We start from the raw sequence: 14642 nt of genomic DNA on the forward strand, positions 1-14642 counted from the left end.
TGAGTGGAGAGAGACATGCTGAGCTTGGGATGAGAAGGATACAGAAATCCAGGCCTCTTCTGCATATCCTCCCCCCAGAGCCTGCACTAGGTTCATCTGTTCCCAGACTATGCAATAGTGCAAGACTAAATGCAAGATGTGGCAAAGCTACAGCCACAGCACAGCTGGCTTAGGGATAACACTGAGGAAATAATAATAAAAAAAGACAAAACAACAACAGCCCAACCAAAAGCAATGCCACACAACAACAAAACAAACAACACACACACAAAAATGCCCCCACACCAAACCACCCCCAAAAAACAAACACACACCCCCCCAAAAAAACACACACCAAAATCCACCCCACACACCCCAACAAAAATGACCAAACTGTGGAAGACTGGCATACCTTTAAAAACAGCTGAGACACCCCAGTACCCTTTCCAGATTTCCCTCCCCAGTATCTGAAAGGTAGTGTGACAGAGATGCCTTCCACTGCCTGAGAGACACCCTGATCTATCCCACCTCTTTGTCTGATGGCAGGGGAAAGAAAACAATCAGATGAGTCACTGCTGGAAATCTGCAGGGCTGGATTGCATCTAGCCCATCTAACACACCAGACACAGGAAACCAAATTACTGCCAGCCTCCCAACCACATCTGTTTAGATGCTGGAAAACGCTGCTCCAAACTTACACTTTATTACCCTGACCAGTAGGCACAGTTCTTTGAAGACACTTAGCTGTATGCAAAGACCAAATCTCATTGCTGAAATGTACACCTTAAGTATTCTGTATTCTCATTGAATTAATCATTATATTGAGAACAAAAACTGACTTAGTTAGCATTCTTCTTCTTAACTACAGTATATCCAAATACGTTTAGGAAAAGAACACTCACCTTTTTACTGTAATTTTCAAGGGGAGGCAGTTTTCACAAGGGAAGATCAAACCTTCCACTTGGAAATGGAATGCCACAGTATTTTTAATGTGGCACTAAGATCATGAGGCTAAGAGCAAGGAAAAAAAAAGCGAGCCACAGAGAGACAAACAGGCATTTTTCAGCCAGGTCTGACAGTAGGCTTCCATGTGATGTGGTAGGTAAAGCTGATGAGGTACTGATTTTTATAAATACAAAAGTGAAAAATATAAAGTAAGTGTAATAAGGCATTCAGAAATTTAGAACCATTTGAGACTCTATTCCCCCAATCTTTCAAATGACTCAAATGCAAAATCCCCCAGATTTAAGAAGCCAGCACATTCTACAAAACTTCATAATTTAAATACTTACGAGGTAAGAAATTCACTCCAGTAAGAAGAGAAAAGTAATTGAACAAATAACCTTAGGTGCACATTTCTCCTCTTCCCTTTCCAAGTTTCTCTCTTCTGTCATTTCTCCACAGCTCACAGCTCCCAACCCCATCCACTGACACCTAACATGAAGAACTTCCTGGAGTCATTAACAATGTTCTCAAAAGTGATTACAGCCCATGTCTGAAAGACCTACCCCAACGTCACAGAGGACTTCTGGATTATCAGATGCACGAAAGCCAGGTCATTAGTGAGCAACCCAGTCTGTGCATCTTAATGGGAATTTGTTTTTAAAAAAAAATAAATAAATTCATCAACATGTAAGACTTGTAGTTGTGAGGCAATACCCTCTTGAATAGTCATCAAGTCAATGTTTATTACATCAGGGCTTTTTTTCCCCTCCATAGCATCAAGCAAACATCTGTGAAAGAGATACCCATATGTACCTGGAGCTCATGCCTTCATCCTCACCCCATTTTCATTCAGTCCAAGTAAGAGCAACTCCACACAACCTTCTTATTGAATGCCAAGAACTAGCAATGGGGATGCCCACCTGATATTTAGAAGAAGAGTGCACACACACAGCCCCAGAGGTCAAACTTTTGCAGTTAGTTACAGTAATTGATGTTGCATTGCTTCAATCCCTTCTATATGCAAAAGAACCTGCAATCAGAAGTCTGGGCCATTTTTTCCTCAGGATTATATTTTCCAGGTGTTATTGAAAAGGTACATTTTATCATCGGGACTGCTTAGGCAAATGGAGCATGATGTCACAAGGAAGAAAACAGGTTTTTCCTCAGCTGGAAAAACAGTAATGGTTTGGCCTACACTTCACCTAACCTGAAAGGAAGAAGCATCTCCAAGCAGTGCAGCAGCTGTTCCTACAAAACCCCCCACCCCTGCAGTATCAAACCTGGATCTTCATTTTTCTTCCTCTTCTGCATAGCCACTTTGACATCTGGCTTCATTTGCTTCCGTTCTCTCTCACACTATGATTTACCAGCTGACACGCTTGGCAAGTCGCAGATCAAACTCCACATCCTAGATGTTTCAAATTCCTTCCCGAAGTAAAAAATAATAAATAAAAAAATTAATATCTGGAACAATAAAGTACTTCCAGGAAAGAACTTACAAATACTGGAAGTGAGATCTGGCATTAGTTTGCCCTCATGAAGAACACAGGGGACACAGTCTCAAGCTGCGCCAGGGGAGGTTTAGACTCGAAGTGAGGAGAGAGTTCTTCACTGAGCGAGTCGTTCGTCATTGGAATGTGCTGCCCAGGGAGGTGGTGGAGTCACTGTCCCTGGAGGTGTTCAAGAGGAGATTGGATGTGGCACTTGGTGCCATGGTCTAGTCATGAGGTCTGTGGAGACAGGTTGGACTCGATCCTTGGGGTCTCTTCCAACCTTGGTGATACTATGATACTGTAATTCTTTGCAGAATTGCTGGGCTGGACAGCCCAATACCTCTGAAGGACCATCTCCCAAACAATGAAACTGCAGCAAGACACGGTGGCTACTTCTGCCAGAGGAAGTCAGTGTATAAGTGTACCAAATACTTTTAAACACTGTGGCCCAGAGTCTCCTGGGGAAAAACCTCTAGTTAAAACAGCTCCAATTGTATTTTTAAGCTCTATGAAATTTATTCTGAAGAATTCATTTATGGCTAGAAGCCAGCCTCCCTAATTCAGGTGTCTAGCTTATACCTTGACTCCAGGCACCTAGCAAACAGTTCTCAAGTCATTTATGAGAGAGAATCAGGCAATGAGCAGAAGCAGATGACTTAAGAAGCCTCCAGGGAAAGAGATGGCTTGTTTAAATTTGGGTGTCTGTCTTTCCATCCCACCAGCTCAGCTGCAACCCATGAGCGAGCTGCCACCAAAAGGCCCACTACACCAACACTACCTCTTCCTGGGCCTGAGCCTCCCAGGAGTCAAATGAATACCAAACACCACAAAACTGGCCAAATTTCCATCATCAGATGAACTCCAAGCCAAATCAATAACGGGTCAGAAAAACTTCTGCCACCACAAAAAGAGAAAGAAGCACAAGCCAAGCACAGGAGTTTCAATGACACATTGCTGTGATAACATCCCAGCACTAAACCAAAACCACACCATTGTGAGACCTGCGCTTAGGAGGACCGCTTGGTCCAGCCAACAGTTTTTACTGTCTATGCTAGCTGAATTGATTCCAGTCTAGATAGTCCTTCAAACCTATGCTATATGACAATCATTTTGACTTTTTTTTCCCCCCCTTGCCAAGTACTCTTTCCCAAAGTTAGTACATGAAGTTGCTTTTCTAACTGTAATAACTGAAAGCTGAATCACATCCAGAAACAAGTTAGGACTTTCACAAGAGCTGGTGCAAAAAAATAAATAAATTAAAAAAGGCAGCACCAACACACCCAAAACACAAGTCTTATAATCCCTTCTAAAATAATCCCAGATGTTTTGCATCACACATGCAGAATGCTGTTGAAATTCAGTTCCTGTATTTGCTGCAACACAAATGAAAGTTTTACAACTAAATATCCAAGTGGAAGCTAGCATGCTGTGAGTCAGATCCATACATCTTTCTTTTCACTGGAAAATTAAAAGAAAAAAAAAATAGAGCTATTCATAAATGCTAAATTTAAAACTGCTTGCAAAAGCTCACAGCCTGAGGAACCAAAGAATGCATTTAGAAGTAGCTTATTCACTACAGTCCTTCAAATTTAGATTTTTTCACTTGGCTTGACAGTATTCACATGTGAAAAAACCCAACAAAACAGCAAACCCAAGACACTCCTCCAAAGGTAACTGGCATAACGAGTTCTGTGTGTCAAGCACACCTCAGACCAGAAGCACTTGTAATGTGTTGGCTCTGAGAGTATGTGCTGTTTTTCATGGAATTTCTGAAGCTGGAAAACCCATTTAAAAAATGGTAGTTAAGAGTCATGTCAGTCTTGTTAAACCTAAAGAGCTGGGGATTTTTGGTTTGTTTTTAAAAAACACCACCACCCCCCCAAAAAAAAAATTCTAAATCCCCCCACCTCCTCCAGGAGAGGACAAAGGAACTTTAAAGAGGAGGAGTGCTAGGTACAGAAACCAGCTGGAATGTAGCTGGCTCTCACAACACAGTAAAAACCAAGTGTTTCCAAAAGCTCAGCAAGGTCACCATCTAATGTAACACACCCAAGTACTCATTAAACACAAAAATGTAGACAACACAAAAGTGACAAAAAAAAGGTGCCAAAAGGGAGTCCACAGTAATGAGGAGATGGGAAGTAAACACACTAATCATCAACTTGTCCCTTCCCCAAGCTCTGGGCAGAAAAAAAAAAGTGTATAACTTCACCAAATTGAAGAAGGATCAGAACACAGGTCAAAAGCCAACCAAACAAAAAGAACAAAAGTAACAACATGACTAGTTATAGTTAGTAACCACAAAAATACAGAAGAATACAAAAGGCTGGTCAGAACTGTCTGTAGATCCCTTTAATCTGCAATGCATTTCCCCAGTATAGAAGACATACCCATTTCTATAGTCAAGTTAATTCTTCCTGCTAAAGTGCCTGCAGATGCTGCTTTTATGTGACATTTAAAAACAAAACTCAAAACTACAAAGAGAAACTGTTCAAAGGGAACTACACTGTGAACTCAACTCAAAGCTATGCATGTCCATCACACAGGGCTTCATGCAGACAAAATTCAAGCATCTCTGAGAAATTCCAACACAGAGTTCACTTGAAAACACATAAACCCACCTTGCAATAACCAGGAAACAGATTTTACTCTCAAGCAAAAATTTCTCTCAAACACACCACCAATACCTTTGCTGAAGTCCAGAAGGAAGGGGACAAGGTGAAAGAAAAAAGCTCAGCCAGACAGAAAACCGCTACTGTCACACTCTCCCTCCAAACCATTCTTGCTAGCACTGTTACATGACATTAAGCCACAGCACTTTCATAATCTGCAGCCAGCAGAGAACATAATTTCTAGGATTTACATTCCCACAGCATTTACTTGACAGCATGTATATTCATGTATCAATTCATAGTTCTATATTAATTGGATACATTTAGGTTTACTCTATGCGATGGCTCACTGCCAAGAGTCTACACATAATGAAATATTGATGCATCCACCTAAAGGAGGGTTAAATACATCCCTTCTGCAGACACGAGCCAGGACCTTGGCAGCCGTGCGTAAGAAGTTCTGCAGAAATCAGCCCACCCAGGTTTTATGACTTGACAGAATTACTCAGTATTAGACATGGTTTAGGCAACACAATATACAGATTTTGCCTTTTCATTCACACATTTTTCATTCTGACACCATCTAGGACATTGACTGGCTCTACACACAGTATCCAAAAATAACTTACCCAGAACTGAGAAAAATGCTTCCATAATGATTAATTCAGCTAGAATAAAGGCACCTACAAGAAGAGGCTTTGAATGGTGAGTCCTCTGTCTCTACAGTTATTCCTCCCATATGCCATACCAGACTGTATGCATTAGATTCATGCTTGGGGGAAAAACAAAACAAAATAATCACTGAGGTAAGATCTCTATGGAAATACAGGGGGAAACATTGCTGCTAGACCTCTTGCTGCATTCACAGAAGTCATAAAAATATACAGTAGAAATGCAGACTTCGAACAGTTTCAACAAATAGAAACATTTGGTGACCACATGTCAGAGACCATTCACTGGATTTGATTGCTGTACTGTTGGTCCAAAACAAAAGATTTCAGTTAAGTAGTCCTGGCTCTCCAGTTTTATCCTCAAGTAAGACTACTCTGCAAATCTGCATTTTAAATCTTCTGAGCAGGCAGGGGTGTGTGGGGGGATGCATGTCTGTACACACATCTGAAAACTAAAAGCCCCTAAATAGTTTTCCAACATCCAAAATGTAAGAGATACTTTCAAATCACAAAGGAAAATAGTTTTCAACTCTGAAAAGCACACAGTTAACAAGAATAAATGACGGTATTATCACAAACAGCAGCATTCAGACAAATTAGGTTGTTCCACTACCTAGTTAATGGTCATGGCAGATAATAGGTGACAGAACAACAGCAAAAAGATTTAAATGGGGCCAGGGAAGTTTGCTTGGATATTAGGAAAAAATTATTTACTGCAAGAGGGGTCAGGCAAAGGAATAGGCTGCCCAGGGAGGCAATGAAGTCACCATCCCTGCAGGTGTTCCAAAAACATGTGGACATGACACTTGAGGACACAGTTAAATGGCCATGGTGATGTTAGGTTGATGGCTGGACTTGACCTTAGCAGTCTTTTCCAACTGAAACAATTCTATGATTTTATGATTCTACCAATGCCATCCAGACACATTGGGCTGCCTATCAAGTGATAAAATTCTGTATCTTGCTACAGAAATCAATGGTGAAACATCTCTCCATCAACACTGGATAGTGTTGGTACTTCTGTTTCAGTGCAGCATTCCCACATGAGAAATGGTCCCTGGACTACAGCATTCTGCTTGTGACTTTGAGGCTGGTGTTTGACAGCAGCATCAGATGAAACTAGTAGCTTTCAGAACATTTGACTTTTAACAGCTCTAGATCAGTTATTAGGGGAAGAAATTCAGTTCCCAAGAGGCCCTATAACAGCTCGTGATATTAAGAGTTACTTGGCCCAACACCAATTTTTCACTTGAGTGGATTTGCCAAGGTTGCACCATGTGCTTTCCTACAGTTCTGCTGTTTCACTCCAACAATTCATTCAGGCACACGCTCACTGCCCACCCTCCCTCAGACAGGATCTGTACATTTGACTGCTTCAGGTGAACAGAGGAGAAGAAAAAAACAACAAAAACAAATCCAGGTTTTGGTGGTGTTTGTTTTGGGTGTGGTTTTTTGGGGGTTTATTTTTGCCTCTGGGCACTCTAACTAAAGACTTACAGACTTCATGGATCAGGTTTCAAGTTGCTTTACCAAACAGTTTCAAGCTATAGACATTTACCTGAAGATTATAGTCAATTTAAGACAAAGAACAGAAACCAAAAGCTGAGACATTTTACAAGAAAACAGCTCAGACTCTTCATCCCTCTTGAACTCTTAGAGGGGCATGACCCCTAAAATGGTGAAGGGTGTTTTGGGTGAGAAAGACAATGTCTCCCGTTCTTTCACGTGGGTGAACTTCACTGTGGACTGTAAAGAGGAAGAGGCAGACAGACTGCCCTCCCACATCTTGAGGCAGGAAAACAGACTCTGCAGTCTGGGATATTTAATAGCTAGGGGAAAAATGCTTTGGTTTGGAGGAACAGCTTTTGGCTTGCTGAAGTTATAATATGGAACAGAACACAGTAAAACGTTTTTTAACCCAGCTATTTCTAGCTCTGGCAAACACAGCTCTACCTTAGAGAAACTATTTCCAAGTTGTGGTGTTTCAGTGTTTAATTCTGGTCTCGGCACACACCATTTTTCCCAGCTGAGGTGCTAAGCAAAGGCTTAGCTGCACGAGTTTGATCAGCTCCAGTTGTTACAGAGAGAGTTTAGAAAGCTTCCAAAGTCCAAGACGCAAGAACCCAACACCACTAACAAGTTCAGGGTTCTGAATAAGGGACACTTAAGAGCTTGAGTATGGAAAATGACTACTCTTTACCTAAAAGAAGCAGATGTCCTCAACAGCCTCTCTCATAACCACCTCCAGCTAGAGTAACCAATACCAAGACAAGCAACATTCTTTTTCCTCCCAGTTCATCACAGTACTCAAAACACAAGAGGTTGAGACTTACACTTCAAGAGATCTTTGCACCGTAATGACTGCATATCTGCCTTGTCTGCATTATCATAAACTACATCTCAACATGTATCTGAATTAAAGAACAAAGTCTTCATTAACTAACACCAGATATCAGATGTGTTTTTTGTTATTATTCTTAATGAAGCAGTTGGGGGGGGGGTGGTGGCTGAAGGCTTTTTCAGTGGAACTAGGATCATATGTTTCAGCTCCCACCAGCCAGGGGCTGCCATTCAATATGAAGCCTCCACCCGGGAAAAGAAAGTAACTGACCAAGATGCAATATTCTCTCACCAAAAGCTTAAAGAACAGATAGGGTGATTTTTTTATTGGGGGGTTGTTTTTTACCCTGCCCCCCACTAGGATCTGACAAATACAGCTGCTCCTTTCACTTTCAAACAGCCTTCAGCTTCAAAGCTTGAGGTCAGGTCTTCCAAGCTTTCTTAAAATCCAACTCCCAAAAACTCTGCATTGAAATACATGAATGTGTTAACACAGATGTCATTAGTGAAGGGTAATAGTTACAGTTTACAAAGAGCCTTTTGCTTGTTCTTTTAAATATATAGTAGCTAGTGTTTGTATGCTTTCATCTTCCTCTAATGTTAGGGGGAATCTGGCACACAAAACCTTACCAAAACTTAAGAACTTCAAGTCCATAAATATTTGGAAATCTGCCTCATCTTCAAAACCAATTGCTTAATCATTAGGACTGACCCAGATTCAATCATGTATACAACACTGCATTTCACCAAGACACATAAAACCTTGGGACATGCCTCTAAAAATATCTTAACTTTTCTCATAGAATAACGGAAATGGTTGTCTCAGCTTTTTAATCCATCTGGATTGAAAGAGCAGAGAAACACAATGGACTCTCTGAAACACAAACCTCTTTCAATAGGGGAATAAACATTTACATTTTCATTCAACATTACAGAACCCTTAGCATCACATTTATCAATATGTTCAGGTTTTTAAGTTACTTGAAGCCGAACATATGTTTTTCCCACTATACAAACAGTGTGTGCTTTACAGTCACATCACTTCGCTAGTGCTCCCATGTGCTACTGGCAGGCAAAGAGGGAACCATGAGCAGGCGTGGTACAACCAGCCAGAAGCAAATGAAAAAAGTAATAACTGAAACAAAATCCCCAAACTCTTGAAGTAGAATTTTTGAAAGATGACATTTTATCACCTTCATTAAACTATTTAAAGTAAGTTTTCCCCCATGCAAAGGAAGCAATGCAATAAGTGTATACGTGAGAGAAGAATGATTTAATTACTTAAACTCACAGCTAGCTCTTACAGAACTGACACTTTGGAAAGCCAGGACTGCTTTAATTACCTATATTCACTACTAGCACTTACAAAACTGACACTTGTGGAAGTCATTGGCAATACCCTCGCCTACGGTGCTCTCAGTTCTACATTCTCAATAGATTTTAAGCACTAGATGTCATCGTTTTGCAGAGGAAACAAAGCAGCCTGAACTAGGGTCTTGACAAACTTACGAAGATGAGGATTAAAAAGTAACAAATATCCTTCTTTAAATATTGACTAATTTGCAAGTTACCGGGACAGCATTTCTGACAATAGAAGTTTCATCTCAAGTGAATGGGTGCAAAGAAATAAGCTTAATACATTAAATTACATACAAAAATCACACGAAAGCACTTCTTTAAAAGCACACACTGACTCTAAGTGAGGCTGTTCAGCATCTCCCAACACTTCGTGACACACCTTCCATAGCAGCAGCCTGGTGTACTCAGCCGCACGCTAGCCTGGGTGTGCTCACACACAGGCTCAGGTACGCCTACGAGCTGCCTCCTTTCCCCATTCATTATTATCACATACAGCACCAGCGCGAGTTTGTGCAACAACACAGAAAGAGAGATATTGACGTCAAGCGTTATGTGCAGTCAGACACTCATGTTTAAAAATAGGAGAGAAGAAAATTACTCTAATTTCAGGTTACTCTCCATCCTGAACTCTTTTGAGACAGGAAGAAGAAGATTGCCTTTAATTCAGACTGTCTCAGAGCAAGATTTTAATTTACAAGACGACAAGAAGTTATAAGCCTTAATGACAGGAGGATAGTAGCCACTTCAGCCTTTAATTTGTATTTTGGGGAGGGGGGCGTGGGTGATACCGCACAGATAGATCTCTGCGAGCTTTCACGATACTTTCTAAAAATAGCAACCCACAACTGTCGGCAACGAAACAAAGTTTGGAAGCCGCGTCCCTAGAGCTCCTGCCCTACGACAGGGACAAACCCATAGCAGCGTCCGCCCGCGTCGGCCGTACGGGGACGACAGCGAAACCCCAGAGCAGCGCAGGGGTCCCGGGGAGACGGACAGCCCACCTCCCCCACAGGGAGACAGCCAAGGGTGACAAGAGAATGATACACAAAATGACCGAGACACCTCACCTCTACCCATCGCTGAGCTTCAGCAAACGCTTCCTGGCAGTCGTACTCCGCGTCCTCTCTCCCCTCCATGGCTGGGTGTAAGCAAGCGAAGGGGTGGGGGTCGTCGGCGAGCAGCCGGTCGTCCGCGGGGTGGGGGTACGAGGAATAGCCGCTGTCATTCAGCTGCCGCCTTTTAACGCTCCCCGCGCCGTCTCCTCCCCCTCCACCGCCTCCCCGCGGAGCTCCCCCTCCCAGGAGCTCGCTGGCGCTCGGCGACCGCAAGAATTTGAAGGAGTCGGTAGTTGTAAAGCAGCGCTGCCGGCCCCCGCGGGGAGGGGGCAGCCAGACGCCCGGGAGAGGCCGCACTCCCCGCGGCTGCGACGGCGGCTCCGTCCCGCAGGGCCGCGTCGCCCCTCGCCCTCCCGGCCGGTGGGGTCCGCCCCCGGCGGCTCCCGCCCCGGCACATACCAGGCATAGCTGGGGACAATCGCACCTTTCAGGGCCGGCCTCCTCCGCCCGGGCCCCCGCCACCTGCTGCCCCACGCACCCTCCCCACCCGCCCCGCCGGGACTACCCCGCTGCCGCCGCCACCTCCGTCCCTCCAAGAGGGCAGCGGTAGCCATGGCCCCGGGCCGCCTCCCTCGCCGCCTCACCAGCATATCTGCCCTAGGAGCCATCGACAGCGGCGAAGGGAAACGTGTCCACGCTTTTCTGCAACATTGTCCCGTTTAGGGGACCTAGGTAGGAGCCTTTTCCACTGCTTTGGAAGCCATGGGAGATCTACAGTTTCGAACTCTTTTCACACAAAATGACCGAAGCAGAGATGCCTGGGGCAGAACTGGAACCGCACAGCTCAGCTGCCTCCGTGTTTCCCTCCGGCCCTCGGCCCCGTTTGCCTCGTTTTCCTCATGGCTCATATCATTGCCCTGTTTCACTCGTGTTTTTTGCCCACGATACACAGCAACGGAGCCTTTGTGATTTCACTCCTCACGCCAACCCCGTCTCACTAAGGCCGTTTGCGGCTCGGCCTTCCCCTGAGCTTGCGTGGTCACCGTGCTGGGCTCCTACCCCAGCGGTAACCACACGCAGTGGGGGAGTTGGGCTCATGCCGCCCGCAATCAAGGTTCTTCCATTCTGACCTAGGCACTCGAGCTGCCGCTTGTGTGCTGTCTGAACACAGCAAAACCATTCCTGACGGTGGAGGAGTGGTCACGCATTAAACAGAATGGAAGTTAATGAAATACCAGGAGGGGAAAAAAAAAAAAGAAAATAGCGCTTTTTCTGGACTATTTGTGAATTGTATTAGGGTTTAGTTTGTGGGGTTTTTTGTTTGCCGTTTTGTCTTGGTGTTTTTATTTGTTTTTAATAAGAAACAAACATGCATGCTAAGAGGGTATTTAAGTGAATCTTTTTGTATTTGTGCTTGCACAAATCTTATGCTCATATAGCCTATGACAGAACAGAGGTGATTTTTTAAAAGGACAATCCAGAACAGGTAACTTAAAAGTTGTACTGCACACAACTTAGCTCCTCCTAAGGTGCTTACTTGGGAGCACATCTTATTTCTGCTCAGTAAACAATCTTCTTAGAACGGGAGAGAAGATTTTAGGAGGTCATTTCAATATACCACAAAGCTGTTAGCCATCAGTTCCTGCAGTAGGTGGAAATTAGCATTACTGGTGGTATACATAGGAAAGATAATGTTCCAAGTTTATCGGTAAGTTTTTGATGAAATGTGGTTGATGCATCACGTACCTTACCTTGAATATGATGCAGAACAAAATTATATCCATTGTGTTCTTTTTGTGTTGACAGCTTAGACACAAAATACATGATTTCTGGACCAAAGAAAAGCCAAGAAGTGCATCCCAAAGTAACCCTGGGTAGTTACAATGCTAAAATAAACATCTCTAGGGTAAAACTGAGCATTCTAAGTGGGGAACCTTTCCCCCAGAGGTTTTCATCTGATAGCATACATCTGCATATTTTGGGACGGACAGGGAAGTATGACTAACTAGTCAAGGGTCCAGTGCTGCTATAAACAGTGTGTGCCTTGAAATGATGGGGGAAGGAGGGGGTCTGGCTGTTGGCAGATGCCTGGCACCCAATTCTGCAGAAGAGAAATAAAGACAGATAAGTCTATGTTAATTGGCTTTTTGCACACCAGGTGAAGAACCCTTATTAGGGACATCATGGCTGAAATAAATGTCAAAATCTGTTGTGGAGCTTAAATTAAAAAGGTGTAGAAATGATGCAGTTAGGTCCTTACAGTGGTGTGACTTGAGATGTTTATGCTACAGAGCCACTGATGAATGAAAAGATAGTCAACACTCTCATGTTGATGACCAAATACAAGTCATAGAATCAGTCAGGGTTGGAAGACACCACATCTAGTTCCAACCCCACTGCCATGGGCAGGGACACCTCACACTAGGTGTGAGATCTCTTCTCCCAGGCAACCAGCACCAGAACAAGAGGACACAGTCTCAAGCTGCACCAGGGGAGGTTTAGGCTGGAGGTGAGGAGGAAGTTCTACACAGAGAGAGTGATTGCCTATTAGAATGGGCTGCCTGAGGAGGTGGTGGAGTCACCAACACTGGAGGTGTTCAGGAGACTTGATAGGGTGCTTGGTTGCATGGTTTGTTGATTAGGTGGCGTTGGATGATAGGTTGGGGGCAATGATCTTGAAGGTCTCTTCCAACCTGGTTTATTATATTCAAATGCAAATTAGATCAGGCTGGCCAGAGCCTCATCCAGCCTCGTCTTAAATGCCTCCAGGGATGGGGCCTCAACCACCTCCCCAGACAACCCATTCCAGGGCTTCACCACTCTCATGGTGAAGGATCTTCATTTTTCTTGAATGGGAAGCTTAAGCATCAGAAAGCAACCCTCTCATTTATTTAACATTCAGGACTACAGAGGCTAAACCAAGTCTAAATAAAGCACATATGTGCTGCTGCTGGCTGACATCAGCTTGTATTAGCTGTCATTCCTAACCACTTCTCTGGAGAACTACTGCAGCCTTTCCCAGATTCTTAAGGTCTGCCTTTTCACTTCACATAAAAATATGATACTTGGCCCTAAATAGGAAAAAGTAAACACAAATACGATAAAGTAAGTTTAAATTTATTTGAGAGTAAAATTCTATCAAGCAGGTTTGATAAAAAACAGTTTCCAAGTGTTCAGTTATTCCTGGGTGTTCTATTTCACTTAATGGCAAATAAAATAACTTTTCTTACAAATCAAGTGTTTAATGTTTTAGATCAAATAATTTGACTAATTTAGTAATTTGAGTCATCAAGTAATTCAATTAAATCCTCATTTTAGTATGCTGTATGGGTCACAGCAGCTTTCAAGTCACAAGTTATTCACCAAATAAACCCAAAGTTCCAACATGCAAATGCCTTCCTCCAAGTGAATTTTCACAGGTAATTTATCCATGTAAGCCTGAACAATCAAAATAGCTTAATATTCCTTTGTGCCAACAAGGTGTGTCACTAGACTCTTAGATCAGAATATGACTGCCAATTGTTGGTGTCAGAAGTAGAAAACACGATACTGATCTGCTTGGCAAAATAATAAACCCTTTCAAAGTATGCCTTCCTAGGGGCAAGTAAAACAACGGTTTACATCATATTCTTTTCATGGAGAGGTCTACAAATACTTGATACAATAATATTTTCTACCAAAGCAGGCTTCTTCCTTTAAGGAAACACCAGGTTTATTTTCTAAATGTAGGCTGTTAAATGTTCATTTTCTAAAACTTACATTTCAATGCCAGAAAAACTTCTTTCTCCTTCTTTCCTTAACTGAATCACACAGCCATGATTGAAGGGGCATTGTACTAGTTATTAAATTCATAGTTTCTTGACTAAGTGCTTGTAATAACATGGGCAAATTTACACCAATGTACTTAAAAGAGCTTAAACAATCCCAAGTGCTTAATGGCACACCAGCTCCACTCAGCTAAATTTAATATAAACTTTGAGAATGCATCATCTCTCCACTCCTACATGCACCATTTCCATAAGATGATGTGTATAGCCAGTACAGAATGCAGGAGCAGGAAGGATTTCCTGGCAATGGCTAGTGCTGCCTGCCTGTGGCCAAAGCATGTTCCACACAAAGGCAGTGAGGCTCTGACAGGGCTGCACAAATTAGGAAATACAGCGTAATTTTCACACGGAGCTTGAGCTA

At 43.0% G+C, this 14642-nt stretch overlaps 1 protein-coding gene across 1 annotated transcript in view; it reads right to left on the reverse strand.

The window, feature by feature from the left end:
• The window catches only part of LMO7 (LIM domain 7), a 140272-nt gene extending 129721 nt beyond the window's left edge, over window positions 1-10551 (reverse strand). The window contains exon 1 of the mRNA XM_054163008.1: window positions 10467-10551. Coding sequence (XP_054018983.1) covers window positions 10467-10535 — 69 coding nt within the window. The 5' untranslated portion in view covers window positions 10536-10551. The remainder of the gene's footprint in view (window positions 1-10466) is intronic.
• Window positions 10552-14642: the final 4091 nt, after the last annotated feature.

The sequence above is a fragment of the Dryobates pubescens genome, chromosome 7 (assembly GCF_014839835.1).
Source record: "Dryobates pubescens isolate bDryPub1 chromosome 7, bDryPub1.pri, whole genome shotgun sequence".
Lineage (NCBI taxonomy): Eukaryota > Metazoa > Chordata > Aves > Piciformes > Picidae > Dryobates > Dryobates pubescens.